The sequence below is a fragment of the Otolemur garnettii genome, unplaced genomic scaffold (assembly GCF_000181295.1).
Source record: "Otolemur garnettii isolate 467f Iridium unplaced genomic scaffold, OtoGar3 scaffold00016, whole genome shotgun sequence".
Lineage (NCBI taxonomy): Eukaryota > Metazoa > Chordata > Mammalia > Primates > Galagidae > Otolemur > Otolemur garnettii.
Window position 1 is genome coordinate 12954857 of NW_003852411.1, and position 26797 is coordinate 12981653.

The following is a 26797-nucleotide window of genomic DNA, read 5'->3' on the forward strand; positions in this document are numbered from 1 at the left end:
AAAAAAAAAAAAAACAAAAACAGGGCATAAAGTCTCTTTAACTATTAGAGAGATGTTTTTACTTATTTAAGTATTTATTATTTTAGAAATAATCTGATCTTTAATCAAATTCTTTACAGATTTAACTATACAAACAAACTTACAAAAAATTACAAAGGAATAAATGACCTACATTTCCTTAATTAAGTGTACATGGAAGTTCAACTTTTTCAGATTGGGTTTTAAATACTGATCTATCATAATAGCCTAGATTTTCAGTCTCTACACACATTTGCTGTGACCTAATTTCTTTTCTTTCTCAGGACTTTTTCTTAATACAGTTTTACTGTAGCCTGTAGAAAGGATTCTCTTATTGGTAAATTAAAAAGTCAGGTTCTTTTGTTTTAGGAGTGTCAGTTGTAGGAAAATTAGCTGTTCAGCTGCTCTTAGGGAAATGTTGGTACTGGTTAGGAGGAATATAAAAGCTCTCACATTATTTCTTATTTTTACTCACCACTACAAGAGATACCTCTAAAAATAAGGAAACAAAGAGTCCTTGAGCCAAGAGCTACCCCTAAATATTATACAAAAGATTTTAGAAAACTAATATTCAAAAATAGAAGTCTCGCTAACCTGATACAAGGTTTTTAGCCAATGAAGACATCTGAAGTCACAATAGAAACTTCAAGAATAATGACATACTAAAGGTTTTCCTTTTTGGATTAGCTTACAGTAATTTGATTTATTGGAATGTCTCATTTACTCAAAGGTGTCATTCTCCTGCATAAAATTCTAAGTACCTGATAGTTCTGCAGCAGGATAAGACTGAGGTAGAACTCGCTGAAGGCCAGTTTAAGGTCTTTAATGTTCCTATGTTGGACACGTTCCTCGTGGGACAAGTGGAAGACCGGCTTTCTGCGTTGTCGCAGCGTGGTAACACCAGTGCTTTCTTTCTGCGCGTCCAGCGATGACTGAAGCTCATTCTGAAGTGTAGCAAACCTGCGCTGAGCCTCTGCAAGCTTCTCTGTAAGAAATAAAACAGAATTGCCAAAACATTTTTTATAAGATAAAAAAGCTTATGAAAGTCCCCACTGATAGATGAATTTTTACTAATTATTCTAATTTGCTTCTCTAGAACCGAGGAAAAAACATTATGTGCAAATATTTAGAGCTGACGGGAAAAAATATTTTGGTGTAACCCTCTCCTTTTATTTTACTCTATACTTCTCTCCCAGTAAACCTCAAGTATACCCTTTGTTTTTTACAGATTAAGAAATAAAAATGTAAAGAGCTACTAAGAGTAAGATGTAAAACAGTACAAATGCTTTGGAATTTGGAAAACAGTGTGGCAGTTCTCAAGAGGTTAAACATACAGTAACTATACAATTCAGCAATTCTACACTCTTAGAGAGGTACCAACCTCTCTAGGTATAGACCTAAGTGAACTGAAAACATATGTTCATACAAAAAGTTGTTTACATATATAAACTTGTATTCAGAAGAGCCAAAAAGTGGAAACCACTCAAATGTTCATGTTATGACATGGGTGGACCTTGATGACACATGTTAACTGGAAGAAATCAGACACAAAATACCCCATACTGGCTGACTCTATATGAAATATCCCAAAAAGGGAAATCCAGAGAAGAAAGTAGCTTAGTGGTTGCTCATGGCAACCACTAAGAGGAACAGGGAGTGGGGTATGGGGTATCCTGCTGGGATGATGAAAATGTTCTCGAATTAGTGATGATGGTTGTACGATCTTGTAAACATACTAAAAACCACTGAATTACATACTTAAAAGGGTGAATGTTACATGGTATGTGAATATCTCAATTATTACAAAGCTATTAAGAAACTCTTCCAGTTACACAGTTTAGTTCAGAAAATCTGCTGCATTTACCACTATACCTCATTCTGCAAGACAGGTATTGTAAGAAGGGATTAAGATTGGCAAATTATTTGTTAAAAACACTAGGTGTAACTGGATATCTATGTATTTGTGTTGTATGTACAATTAAAAGTAATACTCTATAACTTGTCTTCCCAGGATATAATTTAGTTCACTAAAACCAGGCAAATGGAGGTGCAAATCCCTGCCTCATTAACTAGGTGTATGATTTTAGTCAGGTTTTTTGTTAAACTCTTCTAAGCCTTACATAGGTGAAATGGAGATAATGACAACTCCCTCATAAAGTGGTTGTGATTAAATGAAATGAAGAATAGAAAATACCAAGGTAGTTAGCACTCAATAATGATGACAATAATAACCAACTATTATTTACAACTCATTCTTTCTCACTATTCCCCTTTCCTTGCTTTGTATACTGCTCTATTATCTTGTCTTCATCTAACCTTTAGTTAAGTATTTTGTACTGGCATTGATTCATGATGATTCATTGTTCTCTTTCTCTTAAGAGAAATTACTTCTATAGGATGCTTACAAAGATTCATCTCTGTCCTTAATCATTTACATGACCTTCCTCCTGTTAACTTTTTTATAATCTATTTATTTTTTTATTGAATGTCTCATGACCTAAAGTTGTGTTCACAACTGAAATCCTATTTCTTTCCAAATAAATGCCCCTAACTATGAAGGGCCTGCGTTAGCTCCTAGAGACCACGCTTACTCCTCTCCATCTCTAATACCAACCGCACCCCCCACCCCAGGAGCTCAGAAAATATTCCCTTCACTTAGGTGAAATAATTAGTAAGGAGAGCACATGCATCCTTTAAAAGCTCTATATTTATTCTCCATTGTAAGCCAGGAATGGCCTTGAAAGAGATATCTATCTATACCAATGAGGGTAGGGGTCAGGGACTGACTTCACTGATGTTTTCACATGTTTGTTGTTCCATTTAACCAGATGTGCAGAAACCCTGCTCCATGAGGTTAGTTCCTGACCTCCTCTTTTGGTATGTGACTGTAGATAGGTTCCCTGACTTCAGCAGAGATAAAAGGATCCTGGAACAGAAGGGCCAGATGGCAGCACTTAACCACTGAAACAAGTTGGGTGCATTTACTTTAAATGGTAACAGGGAAAATCAGTAATGAGAATGTTCTAGCCCACAGAGACTTTGGCTGTATTAGTTGATCATGGTTTTCCTTAGAATAAAATAAAAGGGCAAGCTACTAGAACATTGCTTGGTTGATGTAATTAAAAAACCTCCAGGTCTGGTGGCCAGACACTTGATTTAGTCATCATGACCGAGTCACAACCTCTCACCTAGTTTCCAGACCTAAGCTAGTTGATACATCCAGAGACCTCTGATGGAAGCAGTAGCCAAGCTCCCTTTTCAGTGGTTCCTGCAGCATTGCCATAGTACACATCTTCCTCCAGCCATTCCTCAGAGGGTCTAGTGATAATTATTAATACTAGTGACTGTGCACTGAGGGAAAGGAAATATCCAGACTTTTCAAGGATTACTAGACATGGGTATTAGTCGTGTATTGCCATATAACAAATTATCATAAACTTAGTGAATTAAACAAATCTTATTTTTTAACTCATAGTTTTGTAGGTTAGAAGTCCAAGTATGACGTGGCTAGTTTCTCTGTCAGGCTCTGATAAAGCTAAACTCAAGTGGTCAGCTGGGCTGCTTTCTCATCTGGAGCTTGGATTCCTCTTTCAAACTCACTTTGCTGGGGTAGAAATTTAGTTCTCTGTAGTTGTAAGAATGCGGTCCCCATTATCTAGCTGGCTGTCATCTGGGTTTTGCTTTTAGCTCCTAGAGCAGTGATTTTCAACCAGTGTACCACGACATACTGGGGTGCTATGAAAGGATCTTACATGTGCTGCGAATATCTTTAAAGATCATTAATTAAATTATTTTTGAAAGAAGTACAAAGCACAGTAAGTATATTTCTTTTTTTATTTTTTATTTTATTTTTTTTGAGACAGTCTCACTGTGTTGCCCTTGGTGGCATCACAGCACACAGCAACCTCAAACTCCTGGGCTTAAGCAATTATCTTGCCTCAGCCTCCTAAGTAGCTGGGACTCAGGCGCCTGCCACAACGCCCAGCTATTTTTTTGTTATTGTTGCAGTTGTTTAGCTGGCCTGGGCTGGGTTTGAACCCACCATCCTTGGTGTACATCGCTGGCGCCATAACCACCATGCTACAGGCACTGAGCCTTTTTATGTTTTTTTGGATCAACATAATTTAAGTGTGCTGCAGAAGTTTAAGTATAGGTTCAAGTGTGCCATGAGATTAAAAAGGTTGAAAACATTGTCCTAGAGACTACTTTTAGAATCCCTCTATCTTGAAAGTCAGTAATGGAGAAACTTTGCTTCATTGAGTCCATCACATGCTTTGAATCTTTTCTATAGGATGAGCTCAGTCCCTTTTATTTTTTTCCCTAAAAGCAGTCTATGATGGCATCTTTAAGAACACAAGCTTATGTATGCCTTTTATAGCTGGATAAGTGAACTGGTCCTTATAGGTACCAATGCAGAAACATGTTGTTATAACATATTCTCAAATTTAGATTATAAGGGTACTTCTACATCAAACACTTCCATTCACTAAAAGTTAAGTTTAAAATGCATGCTCAGGCTGGGTACAGTGGCACATGGCTGTAATCCTAACACTTGGGAGGCTGAGGTAGAAGAAATGCTTGAGCCCAGGAGCCAAGGCCAGCAAGAGCAAGATGCTGTCTCTATAACAGAAAAATTAGCTGGGCTTGGTGGCCATGCCTGTAGTCCCAGCTACTCGGGAAGATCGCTTGAACCCAGAAGTTTGAGGTTGTAGTGAGCTATGATAATGCCACTGCACTCCAGCCAGGGTGACTCTGTCTCCAAAAAAGAAAAAAAAAAAAAAGAATGAAAGAATGTATGCTTACATTTGCATCTTATAGCCAGTTAGGTGAACTTGGCTCAGTCTCTTTTAAGGGCATCCCTGGTTAGGTTGGGCTTGCCTGGGATAATTTCTTTTTCTTATTCAACTGATTTGGGACAATAATTACATTAGCAAAATCTCTCACAGCAGGACCTAGGTTACTGTTTGAGTAAGTGGAAGAAGGTGCGTATACACCAAGAGGAAGGGATCTTGGAGGCCACTGTAGAATTATGGGAGGTGCCACAGCTCTGAACCGATGCAAATTTCTAGAGACTCCAAACTACTGTGGTTTAGCAAACAGATTTATGATGTTCAGGTGAGAGATGGAATATTAGTCACAGTTAGACTCACAGCAGACCTGGCTAGGCCATAGACTTATCCTATAATTAATTACACAGTTCCAGAATGTACAATTGAAACAGACATACTGGGCCACTGGTGGAAATCTCCACACTGATTCTGATATATGAGGTAAGCAACATTAAGAGAGAAAGGGCTAAGTGAAACTTTCTGGAACTTCTCCCTATCAAGAGAGAACCACAGAAGTTAGTGCTACAATCAGAGACTTGAAAGACACAGGGATGGTGATACCTATCACACTCATTTAATCCATCTGCTTACTCTGTGCAGAAGCTAGATGAATCCTGGAGAATGTGAATTAATATAAATTTAACCAGGTGGTCTCTCTAATGACAGGTGTTATTCTGGATATAGTTTCTTCACCAGAGCAAATCAATATAGCTTCTAGAGTCTGGTACATATAAGAGCTATAACGTGATAAGGCAGCTACTCACCAGGCAGAGACCAGCATTGAGCCCCAGATATGGCACCATTCCCCACTGAGACTGCCCCGCCAGATAGGGGCTAGCAGCAGGTTGACTATATTATATGGCTTTTATTATGCAGAGAGCAGAAATTTGTCTTCTTCAGAATGAATGCATTAAAAAAAAAAAAAAAGAGAGAGAGAGAGAGAGAGATGGGAATTCACTCCATTGCCCAGGCTGGAATGCAATCACAGCTGATTGTAACCTCAAACTTTTGGGCTCAAGGGATCCTCCTGCCTCAGTCTTCCAAGTAACTGGGACTACAGGTATACTACAAAGCCTGGCTCAAATGCATTCTTGATATAGATGTGCCTCTTCTGTCCTTAATGTTTCTGCTAGCACCACCATCTCCTTGAATGGCTCATCTACTATTATGGTATTCCACATAGGCTTGTTCCTGATCAGGAACTAATTTCACAAAGGCAGAAAAGCAATGGGTTCATACTCATGGAGTAAATGGTCTTTTACCACATACCCAGAAATAGATGATCTAATAAAAAAGTTACTAAAGATAAGGTGGAGGGCAAAACTCTATAAAAGGATGGGGTTCTATCATACATAATGAGACATATATGATGCTGTCTCCACCATAATAAAAATACACAGGAATCTAGGGGTGGAAGTAGGAATGGCTCCTATCAAACTATACCTAATAATCCACTCACATAATTTTTGCTTCCTAACCTACAACTTCAGCTCTATCTGCTGGTTAGTTCTCAAGGGGCTAATGCTTCTATTAGAGCACTGGTTCTCAACCTGTAAGTCACGACCCCTTTGTAATAATGAAAACACATTGCAGCATTAGGAAGACTGAGAACCACGGTATTAGAGGAATACAATAATAGTTCCACTGAGATGGAAGATGAGATAGCCATCTGGCCACTTAGGAGTTTACCAGTTATAGTGATTGATCCTTATTACCAAGGGAAAAGTGAGTTGCTAAAACAAAACAGGTGCAAAGGGGACTGTGTCTGGAACCCAGGAGACCTTCTGAAACATCTCCTGTTACTTCCATGACCAATAACATTATGATAATGGTTAACTATAGCAATCAAAAAAAGAACTATTGAGGATTCAGACTCTTCAGGAATTAAAATCTGGGTCATCTCACACAGAAAAAAAAAACATAGGCAGTTGGGGTTCTGGCTGAGAGTAAAGAAAATATGGAACGGGTAGTGGAAAAAGGCAGTTACAGATATTACATATCAACTACAACCTCTTGACCTTAATTTGTCTCTTACATCTCTCATATTTTCCTTTCCTTACTACTTTGTGTTGCATTCAATGAAAATTCTTCAGCTCCATCTTCTCATTTATAAATTTTCTCTTAAGTTCTGCCTAATCTATAGATTGTTCTATTGAGAGATTATTATAATGTCAATGATTACATGTTCATTTTAAAAAGTTCTAATTGGATTGTATTAATGTACACAGCTTGATTTAATTTTTTAAAAAGTTCTAATTGGCCCTTTTAAGAATACAGTTATCAATCTTAATTTTCTTTTTCTTTGCTTATGATTTTGGTACTCTCTTTTATGTCTTTAATCATACTAGACATATATTTTTATTATTTACCTGATAATTCTGTACATTTTATGCAGCATTATAATATTTTGAAGGGAGAAGTTGTCAGGATTTCTTTCTAGTCTTCCCTATTGTAAGAAACAGAACAATTCACATGTTTTTAAATCCTATACTGAAGTCAAAGAGAAAAAGCAATCTTAGGGTTCTTTTTATACAAATAAATCATCTCTAGTGGAAATCTGGTTGTCCCCACAATCAAAAACAGTATAGAACTTCTTGGTTAATGATGTACTTAGGTATTTATGTCATATCCACTTAGTAGCTATTTGAAGAAATACTACATACAATATGCAGGCATACATAAAATGAAAGAATGTGAGGATTTATCTAAGGTCAACTATAGATTAATTTTGCTGATTAAAAACCTCAGGTAACTTGTAAGCGCCAAAAACCTGAAGAGCATATGTAATATTGTTAAAGGACTAATATTTGAATTTGCTAACTGCTTAGTGTCCTTAGAGATGTCAATACATTACCATTTCTCACTGAATGCATACTAAAAATGTGAGAAGTTCAACAAGTGAAAACAAAGAGGACCTATTACTTCCTGTGTAGCAGCAATATGTTAAGAAGTAAACACTTCTCCATCTGGCAAACTCCTTATTCATTTTTCAAGGCTAATCTCAAATGTTGCCTTCAATACAGTCTTTCTTATCTAACAACTCTCTTAGTCACAATTTGAATCTCCCTTCTCAGGGCTCTTATGGGACCCTATGGAGTACATGTGCATAGTACACTATATGTAATTCCTTGTTTATATAGTATGTTTACTTCAGTAACTGCTAACTCTGAAGGCAATGGTTATATAATCTTTTTGGTTTTTATAATGAAAATTTATTTTTAGTGGCTTTTAGAGGTGTAATTCACATACCAAAGAATTTACCCACTATATACATACAATTCACTAGTTTTTAGTAGATTATTACTGTTGTGTAATCATCACCACGATCCAAACTGAGAACATTTTTGTCACCCACATATGTCCATCATGGTCATTGGCTGTCAGTCCTTACTTCCAGCAACCACTCATCTGCTTTCTGTCTCTATAGATTTGCCTTCTGTGCACTGATAAAGAAATCATATAATATGTAGTTTTTTGTGTCTGCCTGGCTTCTTTAAACTTAGAATAATGATTTTGAGTTTTTTGTAGCATAAGTACGATATACTTTTTTCCTTTTATCGCTGAATAGCATTTCATTGTGTGAGTATACCAGATTTTGTTTAAATATTCATCAGTTAGATTTCTGGATTATTTCTAGTTTTTTTAAAACTATATAAATAACATTCTCATATACATTTTGTATGGACCATAATCTCCATGTTTGTACCATAAAGAGCTTGCATACTGTAGGCTCAATCCATGTATGCTGAATAAATGAATAGGTAAAAGTTCTAAAAATCTATATTCCTATACAGAAATGAAGAAGAAATAAAAATTTGGGGTATATTTTGCTGCTTTCTTTAAATTGTGATTCTCTTCCTTAAGGACACAGTACTTACATGAAAATACCTGGGTAGGAGACTATAAAGCATATATAGTTTGCAAAAAATAATATTCAATATTACTACAGCTATGGTATGAGACTTTCCTATCAAAAGGGGCATAACTTTGAGAAAAAATGAGAAATATTGCTTTTGTCACCTAGTGTCCAAATCTATTTTGCAATGAGACCTCTGTTTTCAAGAGCCAGATTACCGGGGCAGAGCAAGATGGTGAATCAGAAAGACCATCAGGCCCAACTCTCTGAGAGCAACTGAGAAACCAGAGTTAGTCAGGTAGCAGCATTTGGACAGGAGATTTTGCCTGCAGCTGTGGCTCGGGGTACACTGCGAGGTGGTGGGGTGCTGGTTGCTGTACGTGAACTGGAGCAGCAGGGTGGAGATCTGACATGCTAGGCAAGTCGTGTGCGGGTCGCTGGTGGGAGCTGCTGCCGGAAGCTGTGTGTTGGGACTTGAGGAAGCCTTTTGCAGTTTTCGGTTCTCAGGGAAAGTGTGTTGACTGCCTGGAAAAGTGGGCAAACCCCAACAGTATATAGCAGCCAGATTTGAGGGCTGGCTGGAGCATTCTTGCTACCTGTTTGGTGATAGTAGAGACAGCCCTTCTGGTGAGGTCCTGGCAACAAGGGGTCAGCCATTTTGCCAAGGTTCTGAGAAGGTTGTGAGGTCAGGCCCCCTATAGGAACATAGCCATTTTAGTTCCAAGGGCTAGGAATTCCAGGGGTGATAGGCTCAGGGACTCCAACACCCCATGAGAACTGTTGTCTGGGGGTATGGAGAAACCTGCCTCTGAAGGATTCAGGAGAGATCTGAGTTCCCAACCCTGCGAAACCTGAATGCTGAGAAAATAACGAGGTGATCACTGTGGACAATTAAATTGGAGATCTGGTCTATGCCTGAGTTCTAGAGAGAGGTTATTTGCAGTGTTCTCCATCCCCTAAAACTACAGGGCAACTTGATGTCCCAGCAATATACTGCAATACAAATATATTCCTACTAAAGTCAGACCCTCCCACCATACACACACACACACACACACACACACATACACAAGTACGTGTGTATATATATACAAAATTAGTTTTTATTTTATCTTTTTTTCTTCTTGTTAGTACTTTCTCCTTTTTTTGGTGTTGTTCTTTTGTTTATTTGTTACTGAGGTTGCTTATTTAGGGTTATTTAGAGCTTTTTGATATTTTGTGTCAATGTGTTCTGTTTCTTGTTTATTTATATGGTTGGTTCTTTTCTTAACCTCTATTTTTACTTTCCTCAAGAGCAAGAGCTCCTGTCTTTTTTGGTTACAGTATTTTAGCCTCATTTATTCTCTCTCCATATTTAACTCCAGTACATTCTCTCTCTGGACAAAGACTCTTTTACCTTTCTATCTCTCCCACAATAATCGCCTCTGCAACAGCTAAGATATCCTCTCCCTTTCTCTTGTCCTTCTCCTTTCATTCTTTCCTTTCTCCTTTATTAGATACAATGGTATTTTTAATTTCTTTATCCATTCTTATCTTAATATTATTTTATTTATTTATTTATTTTTGCTGAGAGGGGGACACAGCTGTTAGGCCATAGCAGTGATCAAGCTTAAGGGGGCTAAGACACCTTTCTACCTCTGGCCCTAGGAAGACAGTATTGGCAAGACCATTCTGCAGAATTTTTTCTATTTCATTTTCATTCTTACTTAATTTTTCCTTAGTGTTTTTTATTTTTGCTCTGTTCCTTCCCTTCCTAGTTTTGGCAGAGGCCTGGCTATGCTCAATCTGGTAAGGACTGCCTGATTTCAAGGAAACCTCCCCGTCCAGCCCTCTCAAAACCCTTGAGTTACAAGTGCGACCTTAGCACCATCCTGATCAATACCATTTCTTCCTTTACTCTCAGCCTTTCTTCCTGAGCTCCTTCTCACCTGTTCTCCAAGTTTTTGTTTCCTCTTTCTTCTTCTGTTATTCCTCCTTTCCTTTTTTCTTCATTTTTCTTTTCTTGTATTCTTTCTTTCTTTTTGACTCTTTCTTTCCCCCCTGTTTCTCTCTGCCTGCTCCTTACCTTTCTCCCCATTTTGGCCTCAGACCAAGAGGTCTCTTCATCACATAAACTCTGAGATAAGGTAATTAGAAGAAAGAAGAAACTGAGAAGTAAAAAGGTACATAAAGAAGTGAACAAGAAGAAAGCACACATGAGGAAAAACTAACAGAAAAATTCAGGCACCATGAAAAACCAAAATAGAGCAACTCCTGACCATGAGGCAGCTTTTACAGAAGACTCATCATATAAATAATTAATGGATCTGACAGAAAGGGAGTTAAAATATGGATGATTAAGACAATAAAAGGAATGGATGAGAAAACAGAAAGACAGAACTAAAAGTCAGATGAGAGATATGTAGAATATATAAAAGATATGGATGAGCTTAAAGAAATGAAGGAGATGATCAGGGAATGTAAAAAAGTGATATAAAGTATCAAAAACAGATTAGACCACAGAGAAGAAAACATCAGAGTTAGAGGATAAAGTTTTTGAGTTAACACAGGAAGTAACAGAGTCAGAAAAAAGGAGAGAGAAAGCAGAGCAAGAGCTTAAAGAACTACAAGACACCATGACACATTCAAACATAGGATAACAGGAATCCTGGAAGTTACCATAATGTGAACACTTGCCAAGTTTTACTAAAGATCCTGACACACTCTTTCAGATAAGTATCAAACCCAAGTCACCTCAACTCTAATAGAGCCTCTCCAAGACACATTGTAATGAACCTGTCCAAAGTCAAGATGAAGGAGAAAATTCTGCAAGCAGCTAGGAATAAGTGCAAATTGATCTAAAAGGGCAGAGCCATTAGGATGACAGCGACTTTTCAACTGAAACTTTCCAAGCCAGAAGAGCATGGTCATCCACCTTCAACATCCTTAAACAAAATAATTTTCAGCCCAGAATCCTTTATCCCGCTAAACCTAGCTACAAAATTGATGGAGAAATCAAATCTTTTGCTGATATACAAGCACTGAGGAAATTTGTCACAAGACCAGCTCTGTAGGAAATACTTAGACCTATTCTCAATACTGAACATCACAATGGATCACCACCAAAGTAAACACCTAGAAACTAAGGGCCAGAGCTTAGCTTCCACAATGGCACAAAGGATAAATCTACACAACAAACTATCTCATAAAAAGATGAATAGAATTCCTCCACACTCATCAATATTCTCAGTAAATGTCAATGAATTGGATTCCCCACTGAAGAGGATTGGATAAAAAAATAATAATAAGTCATCCATATGCTGTCTTCAGGAGACACACCTAGCCCTGAAGGACAAATCAAGACTCAGGGTTAAGGGATAGAAAACAGTGATTCAGCAAATGGAAATCAGAAGAAAGGAGGGGTTTGTGATCTTATTCTCAGACACAAGCAGATTCAAAGCAACATTAGTTAAGAAAGACAAAGATGGGCACTTCAGACTAGTCAAAGGAATAATACAACAAGAAGACATCCAATTTTAAACATTTATGCACCTAACTTAAATGCTCCCAGAAGCAATATGATATCCCCTAACACCTTAATAGTCCGGGACTTCAATACCCCTCTGACAGAACTGGACATATCCTCTAAACAGAAACTAAATAAGGATACAAAGGACTTAAACATGACCCTAGAACAAATGGGATTAATAGACATCTACAGAACACACTATCCCAAAGCAAAAGAATATACTTTTTTCTCATCAGCTCATGGCATACACTCCCAAATAGATCATATCCTAGGATACAAATCAAACTTCAGCAAAATTAAATGAATAGAAATTATACCATGTCACATTCTCAGACCACAAGGCTATAATGGTAAAGCTCAACTCCAATAAAAATGTTCATACCTACACAAAGTTTTGGAAACTAAACAACCTTATGCTGAATGATAGTTAGGTTCACGAATAGATAAAAGAGGAATTTACTAATTTTCTCAGACATAACAATAATGCAGATACAAGTTACCAAAACCTCTGGAATATAGCAAAAGCAGTCCTGAGAGGAAAATTTATTGAGCTAGATGCCTACCATCAAAAAACAGAAAGTGAGCACATCAACTCACTCACACACCATCTTACGGAATTGGAAAAAGAAGAACAGTCTAATCCTAGACCAAACCCCTAAACCCAGCAGAAGAAAAGAAATAACCAAAATTAAATCAGAGATTAATGAAATTGAAAACAAAAAAAAATCACTCAGAAAATTAACGAAACAAAAAGTTTGTTTTTGAAAAAGTATAAAATAGATAAACCTTTGGCCAGAATAACTAGAAACAGAAAAGTAAAATCTTTAGTAAGCTCAATCAGGAATGATAAAGGGGAAATAACAACAGATGCCACAGAGATACAAGAGATCATCTCTGAATACTACAAGAAACTCTACACCCAGAAATTTGACAAAGTAGGAAATATATTAATACTTGGAATCGTAACCTCTCCCTAGACTTAATCAAGAAGAAACAGATCTCCTGAACAGACCAATTTCAAGAACTGAGATAAAAGAAACAATAAAAAATTTCCCAACAAAAAATGCCCTGGTTAAGATGGCTTCAAACCAGAATTCTATCAAACCTTCAAAGAAGAGCTTATACCCACAAAGCAGAAATTATTCCAAAAATTTGAGGCAGAAGGAATCTTCCTCAACATGTTCTGTGAAGCAAACATTACCCCAATACCAAAACCAGGAAAAGATCTAACTAAAAAGGAAAATTATAGATCAATTTCACTAACAAATATAGATGCAAAAATTCTCAATAAAATCCTAGGCAATCAATTATAGTTATCATTAAAAAAGTCATACATCATGATCAAGTAGGTTTCATCCCAAGGATACAAGACTGGTTTAACATACACAAATCCATAAACATATGGATAGGGTTTAGTCTAGGGTTAGACTGTTCTTCTTTTTCCAATTCCATAAGATGGCATGTGAGTGAGTTGATGTGCTCACTTTCTGTTTTTTGATGGTAGGCATCTAGCTCAATAAATTTTCCTCTCAGGACTGCTTTTGCTGTATTCCAGAGGTTTTGGTAACTTGTATCAACATTATTGTTAGTCTGAGAATGATAAAAATATCAACAGAAGCAAAAACAAAGACCATATGATCCTCTCAATAGATGCAAAAAAAGCATTTGATAAAATTTAACATCCTTTTCATATCAGAACTCTGAAGAATATAGGCATCAGTGGCACATTTCTCAAACTAATCAAAGCCATCTACAACAAACCCACACCTAATATTATACTGAATGAATTAAAAGCAAAAGCTTTTACACTCAGAAATGGAACCAGACAAGGTTATCCTCTATCACCACTACTATTCAGCATAGTGCTGGAAGTTCTAGCCAATACAATCAGGCAAGAGAAGGAAATAAAGGGCATACATGGGGGCAGATGAAGTGAAACTCTCCCTCTTTGCTAACAATATGACCTTATACTTAGAGAACCTCTAAGACTCTACCACAAGACTCCTGGAAGTAATAAAAAAAAAAAAACACAGTAATGTCTCAGGATATAAAATCAATGTCCACAAGTCAGTAGCCTTTGTATATGCCAGTATCAGCCAAGATGAAAAGCTAATCAAGGACACAATTCCCTTCTTAGTAGCTTCAAAGGAAATGAAATACCTAGGAATATACTTCACAAAAAAGGTGAAGGACCTCTATAAAGAAAACTACAAAACCCTAGAAAACGAAACCCAGAATGCATTAACAAGCTGTGGCATATGTATACCATGGAATACTATTTAGGCACTAAAAAAGACAGAGACTTCACATCTTTTGTATTAACCTGGATGGAAGTGGAACATATTCATTTTAGTAAAGCATCACAAGAATGGAGAAGCAAGAATTTCTATTCATGCCAGTAAATCAAGTAACTATGAATATTAAAGGATTATTATTTTAATAACATATGCTAATGCCCTAGGCCTCACGTAAAATACTTGATAAAAATTTCCAATGACCACTCAAGAATTTTCAAAGCACCTATGTGTACCTAAAAGAACTAAAGTAAGAGCTATCAAGATCTTTGTTTTCACCAAATTTATCTTCTTCTTACTTTTAGAAAAAGTTATTTCAAAACTGTATCTTCAGAATAGCAAAGCTATTATCTTGTTATACAAATGAAGAATCATTCTTTATAAAACAGTATCCTGGAATATTTTTATTATTTATCTTTAAATGTTACCATTTTGCTAACTTGATTTATGGACCTTGGTATTATTCAAAATACAAAGTTAGTTTATACGAATGTTGATCTGTCATAGATAATTCAAGATAGTTAATCTTTTTATGTTACATGTAATTTTTTTTTAAATAACAAATTTACTTTTAATTGATTCCAGATAAAAACTATTTGGAGAAGGTCAGTAATTGTTTTAGCCCCTAATGCGTTGGATCTATAGCCTAAACGGCTTTGAGGAACTGGGTTAACTAGTTATTTTCACTATTTCACATCATCTACAGCAGTAGTTCTCAACCTTCCTAATGCCAAGACCCTTTAACACAGTTCCTTGTGGAGACCCCCAACCATAAAATTATTTTTGTTGCTACTTCATAACAGTAATTTTGCTACTGTTATGAATCATAATGTAAATATCTGATATGCTGGATGTATTTTCATTGGTCGTGACCCACAGGTTGAGAACCACTGATCTATAGTATTTAAAAAAAAGGTATCTTATCAGTTTAGGTTAATGCATAGCTGGCAAGCAAATCTAGTCTCTTATATTCCCTATTTTTTCTTTAGCTCTTCTACTTTATTGATGTAAGCATTCAAGGCATCTTCCTTGATAGTCCCTTTCAGTTCATTCCAGGCATCCCACTTGGCCTTGCCTTTGAAGTCCAACATTCCAGGTGGTTCTGTATTCACATCGCCCAAAGTCACTTGTTTGTAGTGGCTATGAACAGCATCTTTTTATCCGCTGGCTTGGTTGTGAGGTGCTTAATCTCCTTGGCAGCTTTCTCGAACTTAGCCAAAGACATACTGGCAGGTCGGCAAAAGTCCCTAGAAATTTGTGGAGGTGTCAAGGAGCAGGAAATGACAGTGTATGACTGACTCCACTGGCAGGTGCCTTTAGAGGCTGAACCCCAGGCCTACAAGTAAGTTTTATATGGAATTCTTACCCCTTGAAATTATATACCTCAAATACTGAAATCTGTGTGTGAATAAAACATCCTATTCTTCCACTTTTCTCTCTAATCACCAACTCACTCCTTACTATCTTGCAACTCCAGCCTCAGTAGACTATTATTGTCCTCACATCCAAGTATGAAATGTACTTTAACGCCACTATGTGTCTGGTTAGACATTTTTCTTTTTCTAGAACACAACATTCCAATTCCCCCTGTGACCATCCCTAGACACACTCCTCCAAGAATATTTGGCAAATGCCTATGAATTTTCCAAGGCCCAACTTAAATTTCACTTCTTCTAGAGGCCCTTCTTTAATCCTTCTCTTTCCCTGCAAGTAAAGCCAATGCTTCTTCATGTAAGTTTTCACAGTACTTTGCAAAACTAAAATCACAATGCATATAAACTTTAAAAAAAATTACAATTAGTAAATAAACACAATAGGTGTAACTACCAAATAACACTGTGATATTTTCTATTTTACTATATTTTATTCATATTTTTTAAAATGTCTTGATGACCCAGCTATAGTCATGCACTATAAATGATATTTGGTCAATGACTGACAGCGTATATGATGGTGGGTCTATGAGATTGATAAATCACATGTTTACTACGTCTTTTCTACGTTTAGATATGCAAATACTTACCAATGTGCTGTAAATGCCTATGGTATTCAGCATAACAACATGCCATACAATTTTATAGACTAGGGCAATAGGCTATACCATACAGCATAGGTGTGTAGTACACTGTACCATCTGTACTTATCATGTTTGTCTAAGTACATTCTATAATGTTCACACAATGACTAAATTGTCTAACAACATATTTTGCAGAACACATTCCCATAGTTAAGCAACGCATGACTGAATTTAATTTCCTGACTTACTGAATCACAACACACAATTTGTGAAGATGTGAAAGATTTGGAAACTGTGTTGCTCATGACCATGCATATTCCTTATCATGCCTTTTAGTCTTAGAAAGAAACAAAAGGAGAAATAAAGGTGAGGGGGAGAGAGTGAGAGCAAGAATGAGAGAGAAAGAGAGAGAAAGAGAAGGAGGGTAAGAAGGAAGGAGAAAAGGAGGTAAGGGAGAAGGGATAAAGAGAAGGAGGGGGGAAAGGAGAAAAAAATAGTTAGTTTCACATAGCTTGTTTTTCATAGAAGCCTAATAATCATCTTTTATTGCCTATTAATCATCTTTTATTTAACAAACTAAAGAAAGAAAAGTTTATGGTTGGCTGGGCATGGTGGCTCATGCCTGTAATCCTAGCACTCCAGGAGGCTGATGGTGAGGACTGCTTGAGCTCAGGAGTTCGAGGCCAGTAAGAGTAAGACTCCATCTCTACAAAAAAATAGAAAAATTAGCTGGACGTAGTGGCACTTGCTGATCATCCGAGCTACTTGAGAGGCTTAGACAGGAGGACCGCTTAAACCCAGGAGTTTGAGGTTGCAGTGAGCTATGATGACACCACTGCACTCTAGCTAGGGTGACAAAGCAAGACTTTGTCTCAAAAAAAAAAAAAGGTTTATTGGAAATAACATTATTGTTATTGTGATTTTAATTTTCATCAGACATGTTAACAAGAAAGCAAGTGAGACTGGCTTCTTTAATTTTACTTCCCTTACTATATTCCTCATTCCTTTAATTTTCTTAAATAACTGATTCTACTGCAATGAACACAAGAGAATCATGATGCAGGAAGAAAGGCTAAGACATGAAAATTTCAAATAATATTACAGACCTATGATCATCTTAATTAATTAAATACATGCTTCATCTGCATTTTAACATACACATAGGTAAAGAGCAAATCCAGTCATTAAGTCATAGTTTAGATATGTAAATAGTAGATATATCACATACAAGATGAACATTTAACATTTCAGGGAAAGACATTTTTTGTTTCATTACACAAACTTAGTGGCATAACAATATGTTGTGCCCCAAATGCTTTTTGTATAAAACAACATAATCAATAACAAAGAAGAACAAACATAAAGGAAGACAATGTAACATACAATTATAGGAATAACAGAAAAACCCATATAATAGAAATAGTTCTATTATCTAATTGGTCTTGCATTTATACAAGATAGAAAATATTTTACAGCTAAGAAATAAGTGTTTCTAGTATCATAATTTTCCTACTAATAAAACTCCAATGTAAGTTCCTCCCACCCTTTCTCCCTCCCTCCTTCCTCCCTTCCTAATAAAGAAAGGAAAAGCACATTAACACTGCTGTGAATTTATGGAAAAACTAAAGCCAAAAAATTAGGAGCAGCCATAAAAAAACCAAAATTATGGCTCGGTGCCTGTGGCTCAAGTGGCTAAGGCGCCAGCCACATACACCTAAGGTGGCGGGTTCGAATTCCCAGCCCGGGCCTGCCAAACAACAATGATGGCTGCAACCAAAAAATGGCCAGGCGTTGTGGCGGCGCCTGTAGTCCCAGCTTCTTGGGAGGCTGAGGCAGGAGACTCGCTTGAGCCCAGGAGTTGGAGGTTGCTGTGAGCGTGATGCCATGGCACTCTACCCAGGGGGATAGCTTGAGGCTCCGTCTCAAAAAAAAAAAAAAAAAAAAACACCAAAATTATTTAGAAACAAAGGAAAAGCGCTCAAAACATCCAACCACTAAAAGGACTTGACTGTTTAGTGGAACATTAAAAGCAACACATTTATTCTGAGAATTTTTTAATGTAGGCACATAACAAACAATGTTCAGAAGCAAAGAATTTTGAATGAAGAGAAAGGGCAAACTGGGAAATGAGAAAGATGTAACATGAAGCCATCAGCTAGGTCAGCTGCTCAATGGAAAAGGACAGTACTGAAAAGAAAAGGTGAAAGAAACCACAGAAAAGGTTTCTAATACTATATAGTCTTTAAGATTGATACCATTTCTAGTGATAGAGACCTAGAAGACTTTCAGGTTAGGGAGCAGCAATGCTTCTACCACAAAAGACCCCTCCTTTTAAAAATTCCCTTCCCTCTCATGATCTTCAAATAAGATTTTATGTATAAATCTAAATAAATGTCCATTTCTTATCTCTCATAATACATAGCAATAAAATAACTTAAATCAGGTTTTCTGAATTTTAAAAACACCTTCTGACTCCAATATTCTGAATGTTGAATAGTTCTATGGAACCTGAGGGAGCTGGGAATCCATTTGCTTGTTTTACAGGCAAGTGCATGGAAGTCTAGAAAAGTTACAAAGTAAAGACTTCAAAAAACAATTCAAAATGTAATTGGTAAGTAATAGAATTGGCATGAAAAATATCCAAATTTCAGTGGCATTCATTCTATGTTTTGTTTGTTTGGCTTTTTTGGTGTGATTAAAAATGGACACAATAACAATTATAGTAATTTGTTTCAGGTATTTCAAGGTTTCAGTTAAAAATATACCTCACTTTAAAACTGACCATTTTTACCTGATTTTATAAGATTTAAGTGAGTTGAGGTGGGTGATTAAGCTGAACTCACCTCTGTGTCATTTATAGTTTTTCATGCATCCTAGTGTCTGAGGATTGCCATCTACAAGACAATCTATCATGGAGAAGGTAGCTAAATAAAGAGGAAAAAATGATACTGTCTAGGATAAGTGCCAAATTCTATTTCTGTCAATCATGTATTCATATTACTCATCATTTCCTGACCTGGCAAAAAGTAAGTATGGAGACTTAAGAGTGTGTACCTACTCTGTGATGACATCAGGAGATATGCCTCAATAGCCCTCCCAATGCACAAAGAAAAAGAAAGTTATTCAATTATAGCACCCAAATTTTTAATACCAGCTAGCCTAAAATTATTTTTGAGAACTAACCTAGTTTCCAAAATATTGTTTTTCAAACTGAGGGTTACAACCAATATGAGGTCATGGAACCAATTTGGGGCATCATAATAAGCATTTTAAAAAATCAAACAGAAGTAGAAAACTATACAGCACAGAATATACAGGGTATCCCAAAGGTTGCTCACAAAGTTGCCATACATGGGGAAAATGGGAATTTGTAGCTCAATGTACCTTTATTTACAAAATATTCATTACACAATGTTACAAAGAGGTAGCCAACATGCAGAGAACATTTTATAAATATTTTGTAAAACTGTGTAATGAATATTTTATAAATAAAGGTACATGAGCTACAAATTCCCATTTTCCCTATGAGTGGTGACCCTGTATTATAAGTTCTAAGGATAAGTATAGTATCATGGAAAACATGTTAAATTACTTAAATATATTGTGTGTTCACATGCATAAATGCAAAAAACATACATAAAAACATGCATATCTGTATATGTGTACTGGACCATAATGTGGATATATTTTTTCACTATAATTCCAAGTATAAAAAGTATCTACTACTACGAGGAGATATTTTTCTTTGTAAATGAAAAATGTCTGATGCAAATAATCTGCTCATTATGATATAAATAATACATTTAAAGTTGTGATCTTACAGACTAACTTTTTTCAAAAAAGTCAGAATAAAAGAAAAATGCTAATAAACTTGACATATATTTCTATATTTTTCATTTATAATCTTATATCCTATTCAATAGGCTTTTCTCAATCTAAACACTCATCTCACTGCCAATGGCCTCCACTTTAATCTCCTCTTCAATCTATATAGTTGCCCTCTCCTCTGCCTATATTGCTAGTTCCTCTACCTTCTATCCCTAATTGTGGGAATTATCTTTATCCTTAGAACCTTACATTCCCTTCTGTACATTTTTCTCTTGCAGAAAATGTACCTGTTGGCATGGGGTTTCAAATAATATTTCTATTTTGGTTTTGCCTTCTAGGTCCTGTACCCTGGTGAAAAAGATATGTATATATGCCGTTTTCTTTCATGGCTCTTGTCTTTGCACAAACTTTTTCCTTTGTCTGGGAAGGAGTCTCACCTTTAATGAAAGATGAGGGGAAGGATCCAGAGTTAAGAAATTTGCTTGCTTGCTTGTTTATTTTTAGTTTGAAGGTAATAACTTACTAAGGAGACCGAACCAGTAAAATGGGAAGTTAAATATATTTTATTCAATAATTCTTAGAGGAAATAGAGCAAGGTCTTGAAGAGTTGAAATTCAGTCAGTAGTTATACAGATTTGCCATGGAGTATCTCTTCAAGAAAGAAAAATAAACAAGGAAGAAAATAAATAAGGACAAGAAAGTCTATCGGGGGGGGGGGGCAGGGTGCCTGTGGCTTAAGGAATAGGGGGCGCCAGCTCCATATACGGGGGTGGGAGGTTCAAGCCTGACCCTGGCCAAAACTGGAGAAAAAAAAAAAAGTTTATAGGTATTTGCAGTAGGGGTGACATACATCTGCATGGTATTATATGACAACAGAAGTTGAGGACCTTTATTTTTATTTATAAAGTAGGGAATACAATGAACATAACAGAGAAGATGGTGAGGTTAGAATCCAGGAGAATGGTATAAGGGTTAGAAAAGCACTTTAGAGTGAAAAAGGACACTGATTAGAATCCACAGGCAACTTTGAGGACATAGTAAGGGTATAACGAATTTATAATGGTTCCAATTTTTTCCACTGTTGTTTTAAGTGGCCCTAGGAGTAAGTATAAAGAAAGTAAAGGATGGAATGGTCAACTTTTAACAGGTAGTCAAAATGTAGGGCAATGAGGGTAAAGGGATTAAAAGCACAGGGTACAAAATGGTTAAAATGACTGATGGAAAAGTAAGCAATTCTGGGAGGGCATGATCTACTGGAATAAAATGAGAGATTCGAGAAACCTGAGGTTTATGAGATGCAAAAACAGAAGTAAGAGAGTAGAAAGTTTAAAGGCTGGGAGATACAGTCACAGACCTTCATATTATTAGGGTTTAGTATTTTAGAGGAGAGCAATTCCGGGTAGTGCATATGGCCATGGGTATATGTGGCCAAAAGTACAGTGTAATTAAAAATGAGTATCCACAAGGACAATGAAATCATCCAGGGTGATACAAAAAGTGAAGGTGGACATTTAGACTGGGAGCCAGGAGTTCTCAATGAATAACCAGGAGGTCAGGAGATGCAAACAAACCCGAGGAAGAGAATAAAATGCTCTACAAAATACTGGATGCTTAAGAGATTCATTTTTTACAGGAATACATACAAATACTAATGTGGAAGAACAACAGTAGCTAAGGAAATGCTGGACTCAGCTTCTTGTCTTCTGATAGCTCCTTTTTACAGACTCTTTTTACCTCTTTCCATTTCTTATCTCTCACTATGTCATAACAGAGAATGATCAGTCTTTCTATTGGAAAGAGCTGCCAAGAAAGGACAGATGAGTAAGATGTTTCCAGAAGTTGTGGATAAGCAAGAAAAAAAATCATTCTCTCAAAGAAAAAAAAACCTAGTAAAGTCATGAAGCTATTCATCCTCAGACTGACCCACATTAGTATTAGGTTTATGATTATATTAGTTATAAGACTATAGTATTTCCAAAGTCTGTGCCAAGAGATGAAAGTATATTCTCAACAATCATGACTGAAATAAAAGAAAATTAACATCTCTAATAACAATGTATTAATAGCAGGAATGTAATTTGTATATTAAATATGAAAAGGAATAATATAGAGAGCACTTTTATATTTTTGATATTACATAAAAGTATAAACTAAATTTTTTGGTTATCCATTACTACTCAAGGAATAGATATATCATATCCAATAGGTATTCCAGTTATCAGGTCGTAAACTCAGCAGTGTAATAGGGACTATGTGTAAGGCTTCCAGAGTCTGGATGAAATGCCTTTCTGAACCTAACTCACTTTGTTCTGATTTTGTGCTCATGTAACTATCTCATTAATCAACCAGGTTTCACAGGATCTTAATGTCTAAGGCAGTGTTCTAGAGCAAGGTTTCCAAAAGTTTTCATTATAAAGACATTACATTGTTTCATTTATATACATTATGTATACTATATCCTATATTCATATATGTATATATGAAACAAAATTTTAAAAAGTCAGACTTAAACAGAAGTTCTAGTATTTTCTTCTCACATTCCGGTAGCATGCTGCCATGCTGGAGACCACTGCTTTAGACAGACATATATGAATATTATAGGCAACCAAAAGGCAAAAACTGACATAACTGACAAGCTAGAATTGTATAAAACCAAGTTTCTGACTCTTTAAAGCTTTGGGTCCATCATGAAGCTCCATTGGGATACTACTTCACAATGAGGCACTCAAACACTTTTTGTTGTAATAAAACAAGCAACAATCACACAAAGCTCAAACACTGAGGGACCAGATGTGCTCTTAGCCCAACTAAAGAAATCATCCTTTATATGCAAGGAAACATGAATCTCAATTTTAAAGTGTTAATCAGAAGTTTAAACTACATGACAGAATTTTTCTTTCCCTAGCAGCAGAAACTTGTCTCTTGCGATTACTCACCTGAATAAAATGTGTTGATTTTGGCAAGTTCCTTTTCACAGGTTTGGAAAAATTTTTCTTCAAACTTGGCAAAATACCTCTTTACTGTGTCCTCATCCGTAACTGAAAGGCAAAGCAAACAATATTTAAATTTTATGTCTTAAGGCCAATTGGGCAAGCTAAGAAATAAAAAAGTTATTACTTTCTTAGTCTTCTATGTGTTTTTCTTTGGAAAAAAAATGAATTATGAACTAAATTGAGAAAAAACTACCAGTCAAAGTTTCTTCACAGGAACACACCTCTTCTTTATTTGAATGAGACTCTGTGAAGTTCTACTGTAATAAATTCATAATGTTGAAGAAAATAAATATTCTAAGACTTTAGAAGAAACTCAGATGTGATCAAGGAAGAATCAAACTATTAGGACTTAAGCTGCGTTTCAGGAAGGAAAAAATATAAGAGCAAAAGTATGAAAACATGAATCTATGTTTCTACAAAAAATAAACTGATTTTCTTCTATGTTAAATTACTATCTACTCATTTTTACTTGAGCTTCACCAGACAGAGAAAGATGTGTGAAGATGAGTATAAATTAGATGTTCTTAACCTTCAGGAGCTGGGTAGTAAGATAAGTGAGTTGAGCAACTGGATGACAGTACAAGTGTAGAGATAAATGACAACTGACATCTTCAGGATAAGAACGGGTATAGATTCTGGCAAACTGGAAAGCATATGTACACCTAGTTGCTGCTATTTGGTGATATGTGGCCCAGTCTGTCAAATTTTCCAATTTTTCAAAAGAAGCCATAAATCTAGATATTTAAAAAACACTTTGTGGGCCGATCAATATATGCTTCCACTAGCTGGATCCATTTTGTGAATTGTGTCACATAGCACATCAATCTACTGCATTCCGTTAAGTACAGATACATATAGCCTCATTAACTCCAAGCCTAAAAGGGTAAGTTTCTAGCCCAAGTGATATCTGACTAGACTCTCTGGATGCTAATCATAATGTAGAACTATCCAATTTCTAGATCTCTGGGGTATCTTAGCTTAAAATGTGTAGGAAAAGTACAGGTTCCTTACTGTATCCAAAGTGACCCAAATCTTGGGACTAGTGCAGTCCCAAAACCTCTTAAATAATCCACTTGTCTAGGAATAAAGGAAATGGTATTTCCCTCAGTAATATGCAGTACACACAAATCTATAGTACTAGAGATATTTTAAAGAAAAACAAAAGCTTAAAGTCCTAAAGAACATCTGGAACTTATTCATTTAATTTAAACACAGATGTAAAAAAATTAACACCACATAAAAGTTTAATTTATACAACCTACTTCTCTATTTCATACTCTTTGGACCTGAACAGATAATGCAGGATATTCTATTGATTTTGCAGTAAAAATGGATGCCACTTTAAATTCATCATGTAAGCTCAGCAATGTAGGTACAATAAAGGCTACAGCTGCCCAAGGCCACTGAGAATTACTTTTTCAAAGCATAAAGCAGGTCACAGCTTTTTTTTTTTTTTATAAAGAGGACCTTGAGTTAAGGAAGCTCCATGGTAACAGATACTGTGTCTAGATATAGCTGATTTAAAATAAGAGTAATAGTTGATTCTACTTAATTACCTTTTTTCCATTTTTATTTTATTATCTATTACTAAAGAAAACCCAAAGCAAAACATAGGCTTGGTCATATTTACTTTGCTTCTCTCCATTAACAGACAACTTTCATTAACATAAAGTGATAGAAATAAAGTTGTTCAACAAAGTGATATAAATATAGCTTCTATTCTTAAAATAATTTTAACACGTATTAATGTTTACAAAGCAGTTGCATATTCAACACCAACTACATAAAATATTACCAAGAATTTAAAAACAAGCAGAGGAGGTAAACTCTCCCTCTTTGCTGACGATACGATCTTATATTTAGAGAACCCCCAAGACTCAACCACAAGACTCCTGGAAGTCATCAAAAAATACAGTAATGTCTCAGGATATAAAATCAAGGTCCACAAGTCAATGGAGATTGTATACGCCAATAACAGCCAAGATCAGAGGTTAATTAAGGACATAACTCTCTTTACTATAGCTTCAAAGAAAATGAGACACCTAGGAATATACCCAACAAAAGAAGTAAAGGACCTCTATAAAGAAAATTATGAAATCCTAAGAAAGGAAATAGCAGAGGATATTAATAAATGGAAGAACTTACCATGCTCATGGCTGGGAAGAATTAACATTGTTAAAATATCTATACTTCCCAAAGCAATCTACCAATTCAATGCCACCCCTATTAAAATACCAGCATCCTACTTTCAAGACTTGGAGAAATGATTCTTTGTTTTGTATGGAACCAGAAAAAAACCCGGATAGCTAAGGCAGTTTTTAGTAATAAAAACAAAGCTGGGAGCACCAGCATACCAGATTTTAGGCTGTACTACAAGGCCATAGTGGTCAAGATAGCATGGTACTGGCACAAAAATAGAGACATAGGCATTTGGAATCAAATAGAAAACCAGAAAATGAAACTAACATCTCATAGCCAGCTAATCTTTGATAAACAAAACAAGAACATACACTGGAGAAAAACTCCCAATTCAATAAATGGTGCTGGGAGAACTGGATATCCACATGTAAAAGACTAAAACTGGACCCACACCTTTCTCCACTCACAAACACTGATTCAAGATGGATAAAGGACTTAAATTTAAGGATTTAAATGATAAAAATCCTCAAAGAAAGCATAGGAAAAACACTGGAAGATATTGGCCTGGGGAAAACCTTTATGAGGAAGAGTTCCCTGGCAATTGCAACAACAAAAATAAACAAATGGGACTTAATTAAACTGAAAAGCTTCTGTACAGCTAAGGAGACAACAACCAAAGCAAATAGACAACCTACACAATGGGAAAGGATATTTGCATATTTTTAATCAGACAAAAGCTTGATAACTAGGATCTATAGAGAACTCAAATTGATCCACATGAAAAAGCCCAAAACCCATATTATCAATGGCAAGAAAAGTGAAGAGAACCTTCTCTAAAGAAGACAGATGAATGGCTAACATATGAAAAAATGCTCATAGTCCCTAATTGCTAGAGAAATACAAATCAAAACTACCCTGAGATACCATCTAACCTCAGTGAGAATGGCCCACATCACAAAATCTCAAAAGCAGTTGCTAGCATGGATATGGAGAGAAAGGAACAGTTTTACACTGCTGGTGGGACTGCAAACTAATACAACCTTTTTGGAAGGAAGTATGATGGAGAACCCTCAAAGAACTCAAGCTAGACCACCCATTTGATCCTGCAATCCCATTACTGGGCATCTACCCAGAAGGAAAAAAAATCCTTTTATCATAGGGACACTTGCACTAGACTGTTGATTGCAGCTCAATTTACAATTGCCAAAATGTGGAAAACAGCCTAAATGCCCACCAACCCAGGAATGGATTAACAAGCTGTGGTATATGTATACCATGGAATACTATTCAGCCATTAAAAAAGATGGAGACTTTA

The 26797-nt window shown here is 36.0% G+C and overlaps 1 protein-coding gene and 1 pseudogene across 1 annotated transcript in view; both read right to left on the bottom strand.

Moving 5' to 3' along the window:
* XPR1 (xenotropic and polytropic retrovirus receptor 1) overlaps window positions 1-26797 on the bottom strand; it is a 219434-nt gene that overhangs the window by 71806 nt on the left and 120831 nt on the right. The window contains exons 3-4 of the mRNA XM_003785653.3: window positions 23287-23388; window positions 780-1003 (exon numbers count right to left, since the gene is read on the bottom strand). Coding sequence (XP_003785701.1) covers window positions 780-1003; window positions 23287-23388 — 326 coding nt within the window. The remainder of the gene's footprint in view (window positions 1-779; window positions 1004-23286; window positions 23389-26797) is intronic.
* Window positions 15471-15763, bottom strand: LOC111723811 (annotated as a pseudogene).